Below are 17190 nucleotides of genomic sequence, written 5' to 3'. Positions count from 1 at the left end.
CAGCCTGTGCCAGGCCCTGGCCACTCCTGCACCAAAGAAATTGTTCCTAATCCCCAACCCTCCCCTGGCACAGTTCCAGGCCATTTCCTCTCCTCCTATCACCTGATGCTAGGCAGGAGAGTCCAACCCCTCCTCAGCCCAACCTCCTTTCCAGCCAGCCCTGCCTCCCACACCCAGGGCTGTGCCTCACACCTCATCCACCCTCACTCCAACAGCAGCACAGAGGGGGAGCACAGCCCTGGCCATGCCCTGCTCCTGTAAGGAACATTCAGCTGAGGAGGCTGCAGTGTGAGCCATGCTCTGCTCACTGCTTGGCTGCCTGCAGAGCCTGGCACCATGCAGAGCTGCTGCAGCCAAGGGCAGGAGGCTGGCAGCTCTCCTCCTGCCTGGGTGCTTGTGTGCAGGAGAGGGAAGAAGCCAAATGTGCAGCCAGGCCAAAGGCAAACCTGAGCCCAGCTGCTGCCTTAGTGCTGTGAAACCAATCCCAGGGTGGCAGGGGGTGTTGGAAGGGGCCTCTGGAGATCATCCAGTCCAACCTCAACTCCCTCCAAAGGCCCAGCTGCCCTCTGAGGCATGCTGGGGCAGCCAGAGGCGAGGGGACTTACATCCAGCAGCCAGAGGGGCAGAGGCTGTCACTGGCTTCCTGGCAAAGGCTGGTCCAGTGCAATGCCTTGTGTCTGGTAGATCTCCTTCAGCACCAGCAGCACTGTGTCCTCTGACTCCCTGCAGCAGGAGGAGGCCGTGGCAGTTACAGGGGGCACTTCCCTCCCCCCGGCCCGGCTGTCCGTGGTGCTCATGGGATGGATGCAGCACTCGGCGCACACCAGCAGGGAGCAGGCAGGGAGAGGGTTCCCCAGGCCCCTGCCTCCCCCCGCCCCGTGTCCAGCCTGCAGGCAGGGGCAGAGCTTTGCTCCGCCGCGGCTCTTCCTCCAGCCGTGGCTCTCACAGGGGCTCTGCCGGCCCCGGGCAGCCCGCGGGAGCTTACCAGTAGCAGAGGTGTCCCTGCAGGGCGAACAGGTACTCGTTGAAGCTCTCGATCGGCTTCTCCTGCAGCACGTAGTCGATGCGGTTGCCGCCGTTCAGCCTCCCCACGTTGATGGGCGGCGGCTCCTCCTTCACGGCGGGGGGAGGCTCCTCCGCCCCCGGCTCTGCCGGCCCGGAGCAAAGGCCTTCAGCCGGGGGGGCTTCAGCCGGGGGGGGGCTTCAGCCGGGGGGGGCTTCAGCCGGGGGGGGGCTTCAGCCGGGGGGCCCAGCAGGCAGGGACAGAGCACAGCAGCAGCCTGCCCTCCCTCCTGCCTGCCCTCCCTCCAGCCTTATCTCCCTCCCTCCTGCCTGCCCTCCCTCCAGCCTTATCTCCCTCCCTCCAGCCTGCCCTCCCTCCTGCCTACCCTCCCTCCACCTTGCCCTCCCTCCTGCCCTCCCTCCCTCCTGCCCTCCCTCCCTCCTGCCTGCCCTCCCTCCAGCCCTCCCTCCCTCCAGCCTGCCGCGGGGCAGAGGAGAGGCAGCTGAGGCGCTGGGACCTTGCCCCAGCCCCGGGGCTCTCCCGCAAGCTGCATGGCAGCAGAGAGCAGGAGGAGGGCAGCAGAGAGCAGGAGGGCAGCAGAGAGCAGGAGGAGGGCAGCAGAGAGCAGGAGGAGGGCAGCAGAGAGCAGGAGGGCAGCAGAGAGCAGGAGGAGGGCAGCAGAGAGCAGGAGGAGGGCAGCAGAGAGCAGGAGGGCAGCAGAGAGCAGGAGGGCAGCAGAGAGCAGGAGGGCAGCAGGCCGGTGTGGGGAGCTGCGAGCACGGCAGGCTGGGCAGGCAGGGCAGGCAGGGCAGGCAGGGCAGGCTGGGCAGGCAGGGCAGGCTGGGCAGGCTGGGCAGGCTGGGTGCCTCTCCCCCTCCACCCGCAGCTGATGCCTGCACGGCTCAGAGGCTGAGCAGAGCCTGGGGCCGGGCGGCGGCAGGGGAGGCACCTCCCGGGCCGGCTGCAGGCCCCCGGCCCCCGGGCAGGCCCCCGGCCCCCCGGCAGGCCCCCGGCCCCCGGGCAGGCCCCCGGCCCCCCGGGCAGGCCCCCGGGCCGCAGCCCCGCGCGGTGGGACCGACCTGGCTGCTTCTCCGCCCCGGGCTCCGGCGGCAGGGCGGGCTCGGCGGCGGCCTCCAGCGCGGGCAGGGAGGAGCGGGTGAAGGACTGCCAGGCCACCCGCAGCGACCCCAGCAGGTTGTTCTTCAGGTCCAGGCTCATGCGGGTCAGCCCCTCCTTCAGCTCTGAAAGGCAGCAGCCCGGGCGTCGGTGCTGGGCTGGGGGCTGAGCACCGGCCCCGCTCGGGCTGCCCCTGCCCTCACCTAGGTGCATCCTCTTCCGGCCCTTGTGGTGGGGCAGCAGCATCGGCTCGAACTCCACCTCGGGCACGATCATGGGCTCGATCCTGTAGGCCACTGGGTCGAACTGGGGGGAGGAGGGGGAGGAGGAGAGTGAGGCAGGGCTGGTGCCCTGTGCATGGCACACGGGCAGGCTCCAGCTGCTGCACCTACAGGGTGGAAGATGTTGAAGAAGCCCTTGCAGGTGGGCAGGCTGTAGTTGGGGTCGATCCTCTTCACCCCTCGCACCGTCAGGAACATCCCAATGGGAGACCCAAAAGCGAAGAAGATGGAGGGCTTGTAGTTCAGCTGAGGGTAGTTGGCTGAGACCTGGCAGAGAGGACACCCAGGCTGGGTTCAGGAGAGTCCTGTGGCTCTGAGGAGTGCTCAGCACAGGGCCGAGCCTGCCACTTACCTGTCCTAAGCCAACGTCCCGGTAGGGGCAGCTCCTGCTGTCCCCTCTGCTGTCTTCCCTGCTGTGCTCCCTGCTGCCCAGGCCCTGCTCTGATGGGGACCCAGCCTTGGCTCCCTGCTCCTTGCTGTGCCCAGGAGCTGCTGCTGCATTCTGGTCCTGCAGCAACACAACCAAGAGCCCCTGAGTGAGCTCAGCAGCTGTACCCTTCGGAACCAGGGCAGTCTGGGATCACGGAAGAGACCCTTTAAGGCCATCAAGTCCACCCCAGCACTGCCAAGGATGGTCTTGGCAGCACCAAGCTGAGCACCTTGCCAGCTGGCAGCACCACTTTCAGCCTCTCCCACCACCCTTGCAGGCCACAGGACAAAGGGACCCTGCAGGAGGGTAGCACCAAACACGAGCCTGTGAGAGCTGCCTGAGCAAGGCTGGCCTGAAAGGAGGAGGTCAGGGTGCCTGGAGACTGCTCCCAGCTGGGGAAGGGTCTGAGAGGGATGGGACCTGCATGAACCCAAGCCATGCAGCAAACCAACCTGCATCTCCTTCTGGGAGCTGATGTAGTTGAGCAGCTTCATTCTTGGTCCTAAGGGCATTCCCATTTCTTTCAGGTTTTCCTGCATGCACAGGAACTGGAGGACAAGCAGCAGGCATCAGCAGAGGTGTGCTGAGGCAGTTCTGCCCTAACCCTGTCCCTGCTACACTCTTCAGAGCCCTTTCATGGGTGAGTGACTCAGGAGGATGTGCACAGGGTGGGAGGACTGGGAAGAAAAGCAGAGAGGGACCCCCAGAGCCAGCACAGCAGGGGAGCTCCATACCAGTGCCTGCCTGTCCATTTTCTCCTTCTCAAAGAGGTCACAGTACTCAGACAGCTCCAGCTTCCTCAGGACTTCTTTTACCTCCTCCACACCTCTGTTGCTTGAGGTTGTCCTGGAGCCCTGTGAATAAAGCCATCAGGGACCATGCTTTATGCTCCCTGATGCCCTCCTGTGCATTTTGGACTCTCTTCCCCTGCCCCAAGCAGAAGTCAGAGCCTGGTGTGATGCTGCAGCAGCACAGCTCCCCATGGCAGCATCCCCCAGAGAGAGGGGAGAGCAGGAGCACCCCAGAGAAAGGGGAGAGCAGGAGCACCCCCAGAGAGAGGGGAGAGCAGGAGCACCCCCAGAGAGAGGGGAGAGCAGGAGCACCCCCAGAGAGAGGGGAGAGCAGGAGCACCCCCAGGGAAAGGGGAGAGCAGGAGCACCCCCAGAGAGAGGGGAGAGCAGGAGCACCCCCAGAGAAAGGGGAGAGCAGGAGCACCCCCAGAGAGAGGGGAGAGCAGGAGCACCCCCAGAGAGAGGGGAGAGCAGGAGCACCCCCAGAGAGAGGGGAGAGCAGGAGCACCCCCAGAGAAAGGGGAGAGCAGGAGCACCCCCAGAGAGAGGGGAGAGCAGGGGCACCCCCAGAGAAAGGGGAGAGCAGGAGCACCCCCAGAGAAAGGGGAGAGCAGGGGCACCCCCAGAGAGAGGGGAGAGCAGGAGCACCCCCAGAGAGAGGGGAGAGCAGGAGCACCCCCAGAGAAAGGGGAGAGCAGGGGCACCCCCAGACCCCTGCAGCCCACAGACAGCTCCTACCTCTGCACTCTGCTCGTCCTGCTCAGGAGCAGCTTTCTGGTTTGTCAGGAGGTCAAACAGAATCAGTGAGCCTAGAAACAGGAACAGGCAGACAGAGCATCAGCCTCTTGCCATGGGAAAGCCCTCAGCTGCCAACTCTCTGGGACCAGAGACCAGCTCCCTTCACAGAATCCCAGGCTGCCAGCTTGGAAGGGACCCCAGGGATCATCAGCTCCAACCTTCCTAGGTCACAGCAGAGCTGCAGTGAGCTGGGCCCAGCACCCTGGCAAGCTGAGGCTGCAAAGTGCCCTGAGGAGAGGACTCCACTGCTTCCTTGGGAGGTGACTCCAGTGTCTGACTGTGCTCATGGGGAGCATTTTCTCCTGGGGTCCAGCAGTACCTTGTCCTCATCCCCCCCTGTCTGTTCCATCAGACCCCTTGTGAAGAGGGAGACTCCACCCTGCTGGTAGCCACCCTTGATGGTGACAAGATGTCCCCTGAGCCTTCTCCAGGCTGCACAGCCCCAGCTCTCAGCCCTTCCTGCCAGGGCAGGGCTGCCAACGCTCTGAGCACCCTGGGGCCCTTCCTGTCACCCCCCAGGGGCCGGCGGGGGAGAAGCCCTTACCCAGGCTGTGCCCCGCGATGGAGACCCCCCCTGTGAAGAGGGGGTTCCTCTGCAGGAAGAGCTGGTAGAGGCGATTCATCTCCGAGGCCACCGTGTCCACGATGGTCTGGCAGTAGGTGGAGCTGTTGTAGAAGAAGACGTCCAGGATGGTGTCGTTGATGAAGTGCCGCAGCCGGTTGATGCTCGGCAGAGTGATTCGCTCCAGGTCGCTGCGGGAGGAAGAGGAGGGGAGAGGCAACTGCAGGGAGAGCTGCCAGGGAACCCCAGCACCCTTCCAAAGGCAAAGGGCAGCTCACAGGGGGATTGCCACCGGCTCAGGGGACGTGATGGTGACACCCAGACCCAGGGCTCACGCAGAGACCGAAGGCAGAGCACAGCCTAGGCAGGAGTAAGGAGCATGTCCTGCCCTCCCCACTGCCTGGGGCACTGCAGAGCAGGGCACTCCTTGGCAAGGTCCCTCCTGCCACCGGCCAGGGCAAGGCAGAAGCCTCCTGCCCAGCTGGGTGCTGAGCAGAGCAGGCTCCTGCTCTCTGGGGCTGTGGCAAGATGCTGGCGGAGCTCTGTGGGACCCTTACCTGTCCTGCTCCCAGCCCTCAACACTCACAGCAGCCACCAGAAGCAGCAGAGTGCGGGCAGGAGGGGGCTGGCTGTGTGCTCTGCCACCCCCAGGGGCAAGGAGGAGCTGGCTGGCAGGGCACTTACACATCCACCCCCGTGGAGTGGAGGGAGCTGTGCCAGTTCACGGGCAGGAACTCCACGCGGCCGATCTGCTGCTGCTCCTGGGCCTTCTTGAAGTGAGCTTGCAGCATGCTCAGGGAGACATTCCTGAAGTCATTCACTGGAAAAGAGCATCAAGGCTTCCTGGGATCCCCCAGGCTGCAGGGCAAGCCTGCTGCAGCAACACTGCTTCATCAGATCAAAGGAAATCCCACGGGGGTCTGGGATCTGCTGCTGCCCTAAGGCCCTGACTCCGGAACCCCCAGGCCAGGGCAAGGCTCCAGGGGTGGCTGCTGGGCCTGGCTGCCCCAGCCCACAGGGGCAGGGCTCCCAGGCAGCAGTGGGGACGAGGAAGGGCAGTTCAGGAGTGCCACAGAGGGATGTGGTAGAAAGGGAGGGGAGGTGAATTTGAGCTGACTCAGTTCTGAGGGAGGAAGGTTGACTTCCTTCGCTTCACATGGTCAGCAGCCTTGAGAATTGTCTCCCCAGAGGCACAGCTACAACAGGCTGCAGCAGGCACACACTGCAGGACCCAGCTGGAGCCTGCTGTGGAAAACCTCAGCTGCCTTGAGTGCAGCCAGTTACAGCCTGCTGGGCTTGCAGGCAGCTCACTGATCACCTCCCCTCAGACCTGAAGCACTCCCAGCCAGGGGCAGAGCAGAGTTTGGTGCCCTGCCCCCAGGACTGATCAGCAGTGAGGGCTTGGAGCAGCCTGCAGGAGCAGTGCCAGCCCTCACACCCCTCCAGGACAGAGGATTCAGTGCACCAGAAGCAGCATCTCTGCCTTGGGATCCAAAAGAAAGCAGGGAGGGGTTGCCTCTTAGACTTCACCCAGTGAGATGAAGCCATAGCAGGGGACTGAGCAGGTTGCCAGCTGGCTCAGGAGGGGCAGAGTCAGCTGGAAAATCTCTGTCCAGTGTGGGGAACTCCCTGCTCAGAGCAGCAGCAGCAGAGTGCTGAGCAGCAGAGGCCCCAGAGCTGCCCCGGCTCAGCGAGTGCTGCATTCACCTTCCCCTCTGCAGGCAGCAGATCGCAGCCTGCTGCTCGTGGGGCGGTCTGAGGGTGCCCTGCCGTGGGCCCTGCAGATGCTGGGGAGGGCTCCTGGTTGTGCCAAGAGCAGCAGCTGGGCAGAGCAGCCCCAGGCAGGCTCCCACCTACCGCACTGCACGATGCTCCGGAAGCGAATGTCGCAGGCCGGGCCGATCCCGTGCACCACGAACACCAAGTGGTCGATCTGCAGGGGCTCTCCTGAGGGGTGCAAGGGAGAGGAGGACATCACTTCATGGAGAGCTGACCCACTGGAGCCACGTGCTCTGCAGCAGAGCACAGCCTCCTGTCCTCACCTCAGCCAGGTAACAGACTCCTGAGGCGGTGCCTAAAGGGTTGTGGGGTCCAGGACCACAGAATGGTTGGGAGAGGCCTTTAGGATCCTCCAGTCCAACCACTCTCAAACCCTGCCCAGGCTGGGGCTAAGCCACAGCCCTCAGCACCACATCTCTGCCTCTTTGAAACCCCTCCAGGGATGGGGAGTCAGCCACCTCCCTGGGCAGCCTGTGCCAGTGGTTGAGAGCCCCTCCAGTGAAGAAGTTTCTTCTCATGTCCAACCCAAACCTCCCCTGGTGCAGCCTGAGGCCATTTCTTCTCATCCCACCACTTGTTACCTGGGAGAAGAGCCCAACCCCCACCTGGCTCCTATCTCCTCTCAGGGAGCTGCAGAGAGCAATGAGGTCTCCCTCAGCCTCCTCTTCTCCAGGCTGAACACCCCCAGCTCCCTCAGCTGCTCCTCCCCAGCCCTGCTCTCCAGACCCTTCCCCAGCTCTGTTGCCCTTCTCTTGACCTGCTCCAGCCCCTCAGTGTCCTTCTTGGAGTGAGGGCCCCAAAACTGAGCCCAGAAACTCAGGTTTCTGAAGGGTTTGTCCTGCTAAATTCAGCTGTGGGTGGATCCAGACTGACAGCAGAGGGAGGCAAGGTCCCCCCTGCTGTGACCATGCTCCTTCTGCAGCAGTGGATGGTGCTTGGTCCCCCTGCCATGGGTCATGCTCAGCATGGGGCAGGGCAGGAGCAGGAGGCCACCCAGCCCCATGGAGGTAGGACCAGGAGAGCCACTTCTTGTTCTCTGCTTCCCACACACTAGGGCTGTGTGGGTGCCCTCCCCAGGGCATGCAGGGTGGAAGATGAGGGCTTGGGCAGGAGCAACCACCTGTCCTCACCATGGGGACATCCTGAGGCTCAGGGACAGCTGGGAGGGGACAGAGCTGATGGGCAGGACACGTGCCCAGAAGGTCACCAGCAGGCAGGTGGTGAACCCTGTGTCCTACCACGGGAAGAAACTCCTCCATGAACACAGCCCCCAGGAGCTCAGGGGGGTTCAGGCCCTTCAGCAGCTCTCTGCTGGAAGCACTTCCCACACTTCTGCCTCCTCTGCAGCCCTCCCTCTGCCAGGGAAGCTTCTCAGTTCCCTTTGGCACAGGAGTCTGAGAGGGGCCTCTGTTCAGAAGGCTCATGGAAGCCTCCTGGGGCTAGCTGTGGGAGCCTCTGGAGCTGTGGGAGGCAGGGTTGGGGGTCTCACCGTTGGGGATCTCAGCAGCAATGTTTTCCACTCCTCTCTTGACGGTTCGAGGTCGCCCTTGCTCCGTGGGAGTGGAGCCCCACTCGTCAGAGCTGGCCACCGGCTGGTAGTGCACCATCAGCTGCAGGGAAACAGGAAGAGCCTCTCCTTGGGCTGGGCCAGGGCAGGCAGAGCACAGCTTTGGCTGCAACAGCTGGCAGGTGACAGGGGGTGGTACCAGGCTGCCACCAGGCTGCCACCTTTAACCATGCTGGCACCAGGCCCTTTGCACCAAGGGAGCAAAAGGTGTGCTGAAAGGACTCCTTCAGGGGGACACCTTCAAGGGGGACACCTTCAGGGGTGACACCTGCAGGGGGACACCTTCAAGGGTGACACCTTCAGGGGGACACCTTCAGGGGGCACGCTTTCAAGAGTGACACCTTCAAGGGGCACACCTTCAGGGGGCACACCTTCAGGGGGACACCTTCAGGGGGACACCTTCAGGGGGCACACCTTCAGGGGGCACACCTTCAAGGGGCACACCTTCAAGGGGCACACCTTCAGGGGGCACACCTTCAGGGGGCACACCTTCAAGGGGCACACCTTCAGGGGGCACACCTTCAGGGGGCACACCTTCAAGGGGGCACACTTTCAAGGGTGACACCTTCAGGGGCACACCTTCAGGGGCACACTTTCAAGAGTGACACCTTCAGGGGGCACACCTTCAAGGGGGACACCTTCAGGGGCACACCTTCAGGGGGCACACCTTCAAGGGGGCACACTTTCAAGGGTGACACCTTCAGGGGCACACCTTCAGGGGCACACTTTCAAGAGTGACACCTTCAGGGGCACACTTTCAAGAGTGACACCTTCAGGGGGCACACCTTCAAGGGGGACACCTTCAAGAGTGACACCTTCAGGGGGGACACCTTCAGGGGGGACACCTTCAGCCCTCTGCTCTGGCACAGGGCAGTGCTGCTTGGACAGAACTGAATTCTCAGCAGACATGGTTGAAAGGAACAGCACAGGATGCTGGAGTCATGGAAGTGTTTGGGGTGGAAAAGGCCTCCAAGATCATTCAGTCCAACCAGCAAGCCAACACCACCATGGCCCCAGGTGCCATGGCCACATTTCCTGAACACCTCCAGGCCTGGGGACTCCACCACCTCTCTGGGCAGCCTGTGCCAATCCCTGACCAGCCTGTGCCAATCCCTGACCAGCCTGTGCCAATCCCTGACCACTCTTGCAGCAAAGACATTTTTCCTAACCCTCCCCTGGCACAATTCCAGGCCATGTCCTCTCTTTCTGTCCTAGGGAGAAGAGACCAACCCCCAGCTCACTGCAGCCTCCTTCCAGGGAGCTGTAGAGAGCAATGAGGTCTCCTCTCAGCCTCCTCTTCTCCAGGCTAAACAACCCCAGTGCCAGGGCATGAAGACAGAGCCTCCAAAAAGCTGAAGGGACTTTCTTGCTGGTCAACACAGAGACCCCCAAGGCCCTCCTCACCTTTGGGTTGTGCAAGATGATGACTTCCCTGCTGGGGGACTCCAGTTTCTTCTTCCACTCATCCTGGGTCACAGCAATCCTGTAAGCTTCCTAAGGGAAAGAATCCCCTCCTGTGAGTCAGCTGCAGGCCACCTGGGCCACACCTCACCCACTTTATGGTATTTCTTATCAGGGGACTTTGTGAAAGAGCAGACAAATCATCCTGGGGCAGGCTGGGGGAGCAGCAGGGTCACCTGAGGTCCACCTGCTGGAGAGCTTCTGGGAAGTCCCCACTGCAAGAGCAGCAGCAGCCTGCCCCCTGCATTCAGATGAGCAATGCTTGGTAGCTCAGAACACAGCTTGCTGTGGAAATGTCTCTTTGTCTACCTCTGTTTCCCTGCCTCTACAGAGAGAGCTCTCCAAAGATGAGTCTCCAGCACAGGCCACCCAAGCCTCCACCACTGGGGGGTTCAGCATGTCCCCTTGATGAGGGCTTCTCCTGCTCACACTCACAACTCCCTTGGCTTTGGAGAAACCACGAGGACAGTGCTGACAAGGAGAGCCCAGCTGAAGTGGCAGGGGCAGGAGAACAGAGAGCAGAGCTGCCAGGGCCAGGCTGCCAGCAAGGCCAGAGCCACCCGGCACCTGGTGGGCAGCAGAAGGATGGTGAGGTGCCCTGCTGGATGAGGGCAGGAGAAGGGGGAAGCCACCAGCCCCAGCAGGCTGGGAGCAAGACTCTGGCAGCATTCAGCTCTGTTAATCAGCTGTGCAAGCCCCCAGCCAAAGCCTCTTTGGAGTTCATGTCCTCGGGGCTGGCCGCGGTGCCGGGTGCCCCGCGCGGAGTTTGGGACAGCAGGGCCCGGTGTCTGCCAGCCAGGTGCCCAGATGCACCAGGCAGGGGGGGTTGGTGCTTACCTCCAGCTCCTCACTGAAGGCTTCTGAGTAGGGGATGTACTTATTGTCCTTGTCCCCCTTGTAGAACCAGGTGCAGCGCCGCACCTCCGCCGCCTCCTCCTCCCAGTACACCGCCAGGCGCTGCCTCTGCCGCAGCCGCACGTCGTACCTGCCCCCCGAGGTGGGCACCACCACCTCAGCCTGGGCTCTCCCTGCAGGAACACAGGCCTGCACTTAGTGCTGCCAGGACCAGCCAGCTGTGAAGCCCTCCCCCAGGAGAGAGGGATGAGGCTGTGGGCAGGACACACAAGGCACAGGAGGAGCAGCAGTGGGCAGCGATGTTCTCCATGCCCAAGCACAGAGCAGCGACGGATGGCAGCCCCGGGGGAATGGACCAGGCCAGGCAGGAGGTAAGATGAAGGCATTAAGGCACAACCATCTGCCTCTGCCACACTGCAGCCTGCCAGTGCTTGAAGGGGGCTGCAGGAGAGCTGGAGAGGGACTTTGTAGAGAGCCATGGAGGGACAGGACAAGAGGTGATGGCTTCAGCCTGGGAGAAGGGGCAGAGAACGGACTCTAGGGGGAAATTCTTCCCCAGGAGGGTGGTGAGGCGCTGGAGCAGGCTGCCACAGAGGTTGTGGAGGTCCAAGCCTGGAATTGATCAAAGCCAGGTTAGATGGCACCTTGGGCAACTTGGGCTTGTGGCAGGGGGGTTGGAACTGGATGATCTTTAGGTTTCCTTCCAACCCAAACCATTCCAGCACTCCATGACTCTCCCTCCCTCTCCCAGAGGCTTCAGTGTGCATTCGTGGCCCTGTGCTCCACATGGAGGTGCAGCTCTCCACCTCCCTGAGCCATTCCCCTCCAAAAGGGACAGCTCCCCCCGGACCCCCACACCAGACCTCAGCTTTGCTTCATTCTGCTGCCTTTTGGCCCTGCCCTTTGGCCAGGCTGCTGGCAGAGGCCCCGTGCCAGCTCAGCTGTGGTGCTGAGGACCGGTGGCACAGCCTCTAATCTGAAACTTCCTGGGAGAGGGAGGACGGGAGCAGCTGTTGGGCAATGGGTGCTCCACAACCCGTGGGCAGGGGTGCCCTGGCAGCAGCAATGCTTTCAGCCCCATCCCAGCAGCAGGTCACACAGGGGGTGATGGTCAGCAGCAGGAGGGGCTCATTGCAAGCAGTGCTGCTGCTCTGAGCAGGGTTCCTGCCATCCTGACAGCTCTCCCCTTGGCACCAGATGGGTATTGTGCCATCTGATGGTGCATACTCTGGGGGTCAGACCACCCCTTGCACCCTAACTGCTCCCTTCCTCCTGTGGCTGCAGCACTAGCAGCAGGCACCTTGCCATGGAAAAAGACAGTCCCAGTTTAAAATTCCCAAGGGAGAATTGAGCATCCCTGCAGGAAGCTTTGGATGTGCCTGGGGAACTTCCATGGGATGCCCACAGAGTGCTTCCCCCAGGCACACACCTGAGGCTGCCCCACTGCCCTCAGCCCCTGGCCAGCTCCTTACAGCGCTGCTGGGACCAGCTGTTGGGAAACGTCAGAAGGGAGATGAAGCTGGGGAAGGGTCTGGAGAGCAGGGCTGGAGAAGAGCAGCTGAGGGAGCCTGGGGTGGTTTACTCCGGAAGAGAGGAGGCTGAGGGGAGACCTCATTGCTCTCTACAGCTCCCCGAGAGGAGGCTGGAGCTAGGTGTTGGTGGTGTCGGTCTCTTCTCCCTAGGAGCAGGGGATAGGAGAGGAAAGGGCCTGAAATGGTGCCAGGGGAGGTTTAGGTTGGACACGAGGAACAATTTCTGCCCTGCAAGAGTGGTCAGGGACTGGCAGAGGCTGCCCAGGGAGGTGGTGGAGTCCCCATCCCTGGGGGTGTCCCAGAGCCTGTGGCCACGGCACCTGGGGCCGTGGTGGGGTTGGGCTGAAGCTTGGACCTGATGATCTCGGAGGCCTTTTCCGCCTGAAGGACAACCCAGCAGCAATGACAGGAGCCGGGGGCAGGGGCGGGGGTGGCGGGGGGGGGAGTGCTGCGGTCCGACCCCCCGGGGCGGCCCCCCAGGGCCGATTTGCCCCTACCTGAGCCGTACGCCTCTTCCAGCCGCTCCGAGTCCTGGCTGCTGAAGGGGACCCACCGCTCCCTGCCGTCCGTCACCCTGCAGTAGAACCAGTGCGGCACCACCGGCTCGTACCCGCCGCCGGGCTCCGGCTCCGCTCCCTCGGCGAGGCCGCGGGGGGGCTGCGGCTGCTCGGCGCCGGCCATGGCGCTGCCCCCGCGCACGCCGCGGGGCTTCGCGACCCCCCGGAGCGCTCCCTGCGCCTCGCCCGGGGGAGACGCTGCCCAAAGCGGGGGGCGGCGGGGTCGGGCCCCGCCGGCGTCCCTGCGTCCCCCCCCGCCCCCGCGTGTCCGGGGGTGCGCAGCTCCCGCGCCCGGCTGGCTGCGGCCCGGGCCCTGCTGCGGCTCCTCCTGCGGCCCGGCCGCAGCGCAGGCCCCGGAGACCGCCCAGCGCGGGGCGGTGCTGCCGCCCGGACCGGCCCCGCCGCGGCGCCGTCAGCAGGGGCGGGCGGGGGGCGGGCGGCTGCTGCCTGCGGGACTGCCTGCAGCCCTGCCTGCGACTGACTGCTGTCCCTGCCTGTGACTGACTGCTGTCCCTGCCTGCAGCCCTGCCTGTGACTGCTGTCCCTGCCTGCAGCCCTGCCTGCGACTGACTGCTGTCCCTGCCTGTGACTGACTGCTGTCCCTGCCTGCAGCCCTGCCTGTGACTGCTGTCCCTGCCTGCAGCCCTGCCTGCGACTGACTGCTGTCCCTGCCTGCAACCCCTGTCCCTGCCTGCAGCCCTGCCTGTGACTGCTGTCCCTGCCTGCAGCCCTGCCTGTGACTGACTGCTGTCCCTGCCTGTGACTGACTGCTGTCCCTGCCTGCAGCCCTGCCTGCGACTGCTGTCCCTGTCTGCAGCCCTGCCTGTGACTGACTGCTGTCCCTGCCTGCAGCCCTGCCTGTGACTGCTGTCCCTGCCTGCAGCCCTGCCTGCGACTGACTGCTGTCCCTGCCTGTGACTGACTGCTGTCCCTGCCTGCGACTGACTGCTGTCCCTGCCTGCAACCCTGCCTGCGACTGACTGCTGTCCCTGCCTGCAACCCCTGTCCCTGCCTGCAGCTCTGCCTGTGACTGACTGCTGTCCCTGCCTGCAACCCCTGTCCCTGCCTGCAGCCCTGCCTGTGACTGCTGTCCCTGCCTGCAGCCCTGCCTGCGACTGACTGCTGTCCCTGCCTGCAGCCCTGCCTGTGACTGCTGTCCCTGCCTGCAGCCCTGCCTGTGACTGACTGCTGTCCCTGCCTGCAGCCCTGCCTGCGACTGACTGCTGTCCCTGCCTGCAGCCCTGTCCCTGCCTGCAGCCCTGCCTGTGACTGCTGTCCCTGCCTGCAGCCCTGCCTGTGACTGACTGCTGTCCCTGCCTGCAGCCCTGCCTGCGACTGACTGCTGTCCCTGCCTGCAGCCCTGTCCCTGCCTGCAGCCCTGCCTGTGACTGCTGTCCCTGCCTGCAGCCCTGCCTGCAACTGACTGCTGTCCCTGCCTGCAGCCCTGCCTGCGACTGACTGCTGTCCCTGCCTGCAACCCCTGCCTGTGACTGACTGCTGTCCCTGCCTGCAGCCCTGCCTGTGACTGACTGCTGTCCCTGCCTGCAACCCCTGTCCCTGCCTGCAGCCCTGCCTGCGACTGACTGCTGTCCCTGCCTGCAGCTCTGCCTGTGACTGACTGCTGTCCCTGCCTGCAGCCCTGCCTGTGACTGACTGCTGTCCCTGCCTGCAACCCCTGTCCCTGCCTGCAGCCCTGCCTGTGACTGACTGCTGTCCCTGCCTGCAACCCCTGTCCCTGCCTGCAGCCCTGCCTGCGACTGACTGCTGTCCCTGCCTGCAGCCCTGCCTGCGACTGACTGCTGTCCCTGCCTGCAGCCCTGTCCCTGCCTGCAGCCCTGCCTGTGACTGCTGTCCCTGCCTGCGACTGACTGCTGTCCCTGCCTGCAACCCCTGTCCCTGCCTGCAGCCCTGCCTGTGACTGCTGTCCCTGCCTGCAACCCTGCCTGTGACTGACTGCTGTCCCTGCCTGCAACCCCTGTCCCTGCCTGCAGCCCTGCCTGTGACTGACTGCTGTCCCTGCCTGCAACCCCTGTCCTGCCTGCAACCCCTGCCTGTGACTGACTGCTGTCCCTGCCTGTGACTTCTGTCCCTGCCTGCAACCCTGCCTGCAACCCCTGTCCCTGCTTGCAACCCTGCCTGCAACCCCTGTCCCTGCCTGCAACCCTGCCTGTGACTGCTGTCCCTGCCTGCAGCCCTGCCTGTGACTGACTGCTGTCCCTGCCTGCAGCCCTGCCTGTGACTGACTGCTGTCCCTGCCTGTGACTGCTGTCCCTGCCTGCAGCCCTGCCTGTGACTGACTGCTGTCCCTGCCTGTGACTGCTGTCCCTGCCTGTGACTGACTGCTGTCCCTGCCTGCAACCCCTGCCTGTGACTGACTGCTGTCCCTGCCTGTGACTGCTGTCCCTGCCTGTGACTGACTGCTGTCCCTGCCTGCAGCCCTGCCTGTGACTGACTGCTGTCCCTGCCTGTGACTGCTGTCCCTGCCTGTGACTGACTGCTGTCCCTGCCTGCAACCCCTGCCTGTGACTGACTGCTGTCCCTGCCTGTGACTGCTGTCCCTGTCTGTGACTGACTGCTGTCCCTGCCTGCAACCCCTGCCTGTGACTGACTGCTGTCCCTGCCTGTCCCTGCCTGCAACCCCTGCCTGTGACTGACTGCTGTCCCTGCCTGCAACCCCTGCCTGTGACTGACTGCTGTCCTTGCCTGTGACTGCTGTCCCTGTCTGTGACTGACTGCTGTCCCTGCCTGCAACCCCTGCCTGTGACTGACTGCTGTCCCTGCCTGCAACCCTGCCTGTAACTAACTGCTGTCCCTGCCTACAACCCTGCCTGTGACTGCCGTCCATGTTTGCAGCCCCTGCCTGTGGCTGCTGTCCCTGCCTGCAGCCCTGCTTGCAACTGCTGCCTACAACAGCTACCTGCAGCCCTGCCTTCACCCCCTGCCTGCAGTCCCCCTCCCCCGCCCGTGTAAGAAGCCTCTGCTTGCAGTCCCTGCCTGCAGCTCTGGGGAGGGTGTTGCAGCCCTCACAGCTGGCAGAGGCCCACATGGGTTGGTGCCCAAACACCATCGGGGCAGGTGATGCCAGTGCTAATGAGGCCTCTCTCGCCTGAGCTTTGCCCTGGGGCAGCTCATTAGGGCCCTGAGCCGGATGCAGGCGGGCAGGGTGCACAGCCTGGGCAGGGTGCACAGCCTGGGCAGGGTGCACAGCCTGGGCAGGGTGCTGGCTGCCTCCCACGGGCAGGCACTTGAGCAGTGGGTGCTCTGCAGCAGAGCCCTGGCTGAGGGTTTGTTCTGTCCCTGCCCCTTTTGGCCTGGGTGGGGGTTTGAGAAACTCTCTTCCCGCGGTGGAGAAGCAAGAGGCAACCCCAGGAGAAGAGTTTGGTTTCTGTAGGGCTCAGCCTCAGGGTGAACAGAGTCAGGCTCCCTAATCTGGGGGGGGTAGGGGGGTGTGTGTGCTGTGAGAGCCACCAGGTGCCAGGAACTGCCCTCCCAGTGCTTCCCTCCACCATGGTGGTTACTGGCTGGGGAGGTTGAATCCTAGAATTGTTAAACAGTTTTGGTTGCTAAAGACCTTTAGGATCATCAAGTCCAACTGTTGGCCTAAGACCACCAGGCATGGCCAGAAGTGCTAACCCCCACCCCCACGTTTTGCACCCATGGAGCACATGGCTGCACCCCATGTCTGTGCAGCCTGGCCCATGCCAGCTCGCTGCTGTCACAGCTTCTCTCTCCTTCCAGGCACCAGCCAAGCCCTGACCCACTTTGGTCCTGCTCTGAGAGGAGGGGAGGTGGTGAGGATGGCTGTGGTTACGTCAGCAGGAATCTCTATGGGATCCAGTGGAAGGTTTGTCCTGATCCCTGACTCGGCTTTGGGGGGAGCACATCAACCCCACCACCGTCCCAAGGGACTCAGACACATCCCAGGCAGCCAAATCCACCCTCAGAGCTGTTCTGCCAGCCAGACCCCTGTGTGGCACCCGCCCCTTCAGCCCACTTGGTAACATCCCTCCATGTGCTGGAGGTTTCCATCAGCCTCTGCCAGGTCCCTCCCACACTTAGACCTCTGGAAGAGGAAATGCTGTATGGGAATACATCACCTGGACAGGCTCAGCACCAACACACCAGGGAAGAAACTCACCTCCCCCCTCCCCCTCCTGGCTCGTGTCTGGCTGCAGTGCCAGGTACACGCTCTGTTTTCCCTTTGGAGCAGGTGGAAGTGTCCTTACCACATCCCCACAGCAGGAGACCTTTGTGCCAGTCCACAGAGCATTGGTGATGCAGCAGCTGAGTGCTGGGTGGGTTGGTTGGGTTGGGTTGTGTTTTTTTTCTCCTCTCCTGGCTGACTGCATTGCAGTGCTGCTGAGTTTGCAAGGGGTAGGATCCCTCCACACTCCTCCTCACACCGCCTGGAACCTGCTCACCTCCTTCCCCCTGGCAACCGGCGGCGCGGGGAAGCCA

The 17190-nt window shown here is 63.5% G+C and overlaps 1 protein-coding gene across 1 annotated transcript; it reads right to left on the bottom strand.

The window, feature by feature from the left end:
- Positions 1-258: 258 nt before the first annotated feature.
- DDHD2 (DDHD domain containing 2) lies at positions 259-12856 on the bottom strand. The gene is made up of 16 exons (XM_054174977.1): positions 12673-12856; positions 10626-10816; positions 9732-9821; positions 8250-8370; positions 6839-6928; positions 5666-5801; positions 4964-5172; positions 4360-4430; positions 3565-3684; positions 3283-3378; positions 2753-2908; positions 2512-2667; positions 2323-2425; positions 2083-2244; positions 986-1148; positions 259-723 (listed from the first exon to the last, which is right to left on the bottom strand). Exons 1-16 carry the CDS (start codon positions 12854-12856, stop codon positions 633-635), a joined length of 2139 nt encoding a protein of 712 aa, XP_054030952.1. The 3' UTR covers positions 259-632.
- Between the last annotated feature and the right edge of the window lie 4334 nt (positions 12857-17190).

This window comes from Dryobates pubescens, chromosome 31 (assembly GCF_014839835.1).
Source record: "Dryobates pubescens isolate bDryPub1 chromosome 31, bDryPub1.pri, whole genome shotgun sequence".
NCBI lineage: Eukaryota > Metazoa > Chordata > Aves > Piciformes > Picidae > Dryobates > Dryobates pubescens.
The sequence above is the reverse complement of the archived record's forward strand: the minus strand, read 5'-3'. Positions and strand labels throughout refer to the sequence as shown.

Bases quoted from the DNA above. Each gene is read 5' to 3' on its own strand.
- DDHD2 (XM_054174977.1), bottom strand. From the start codon at position 12,856: ATGGCCGGCGCCGAGCAGCCGCAGCCCCCCCGCGGCCTCGCCGAGGGA. The intron at 6,929-8,249 runs GTGAGACCCCCA...TGCACCCCTCAG, and splicing joins TGCTGCTGAGATCCCCAACG to GAGAGCCCCTGCAGATCGAC. The intron at 5,802-6,838 runs GTAGGTGGGAGC...GCTCTTTTCCAG, and splicing joins CCGGAGCATCGTGCAGTGCG to TGAATGACTTCAGGAATGTC.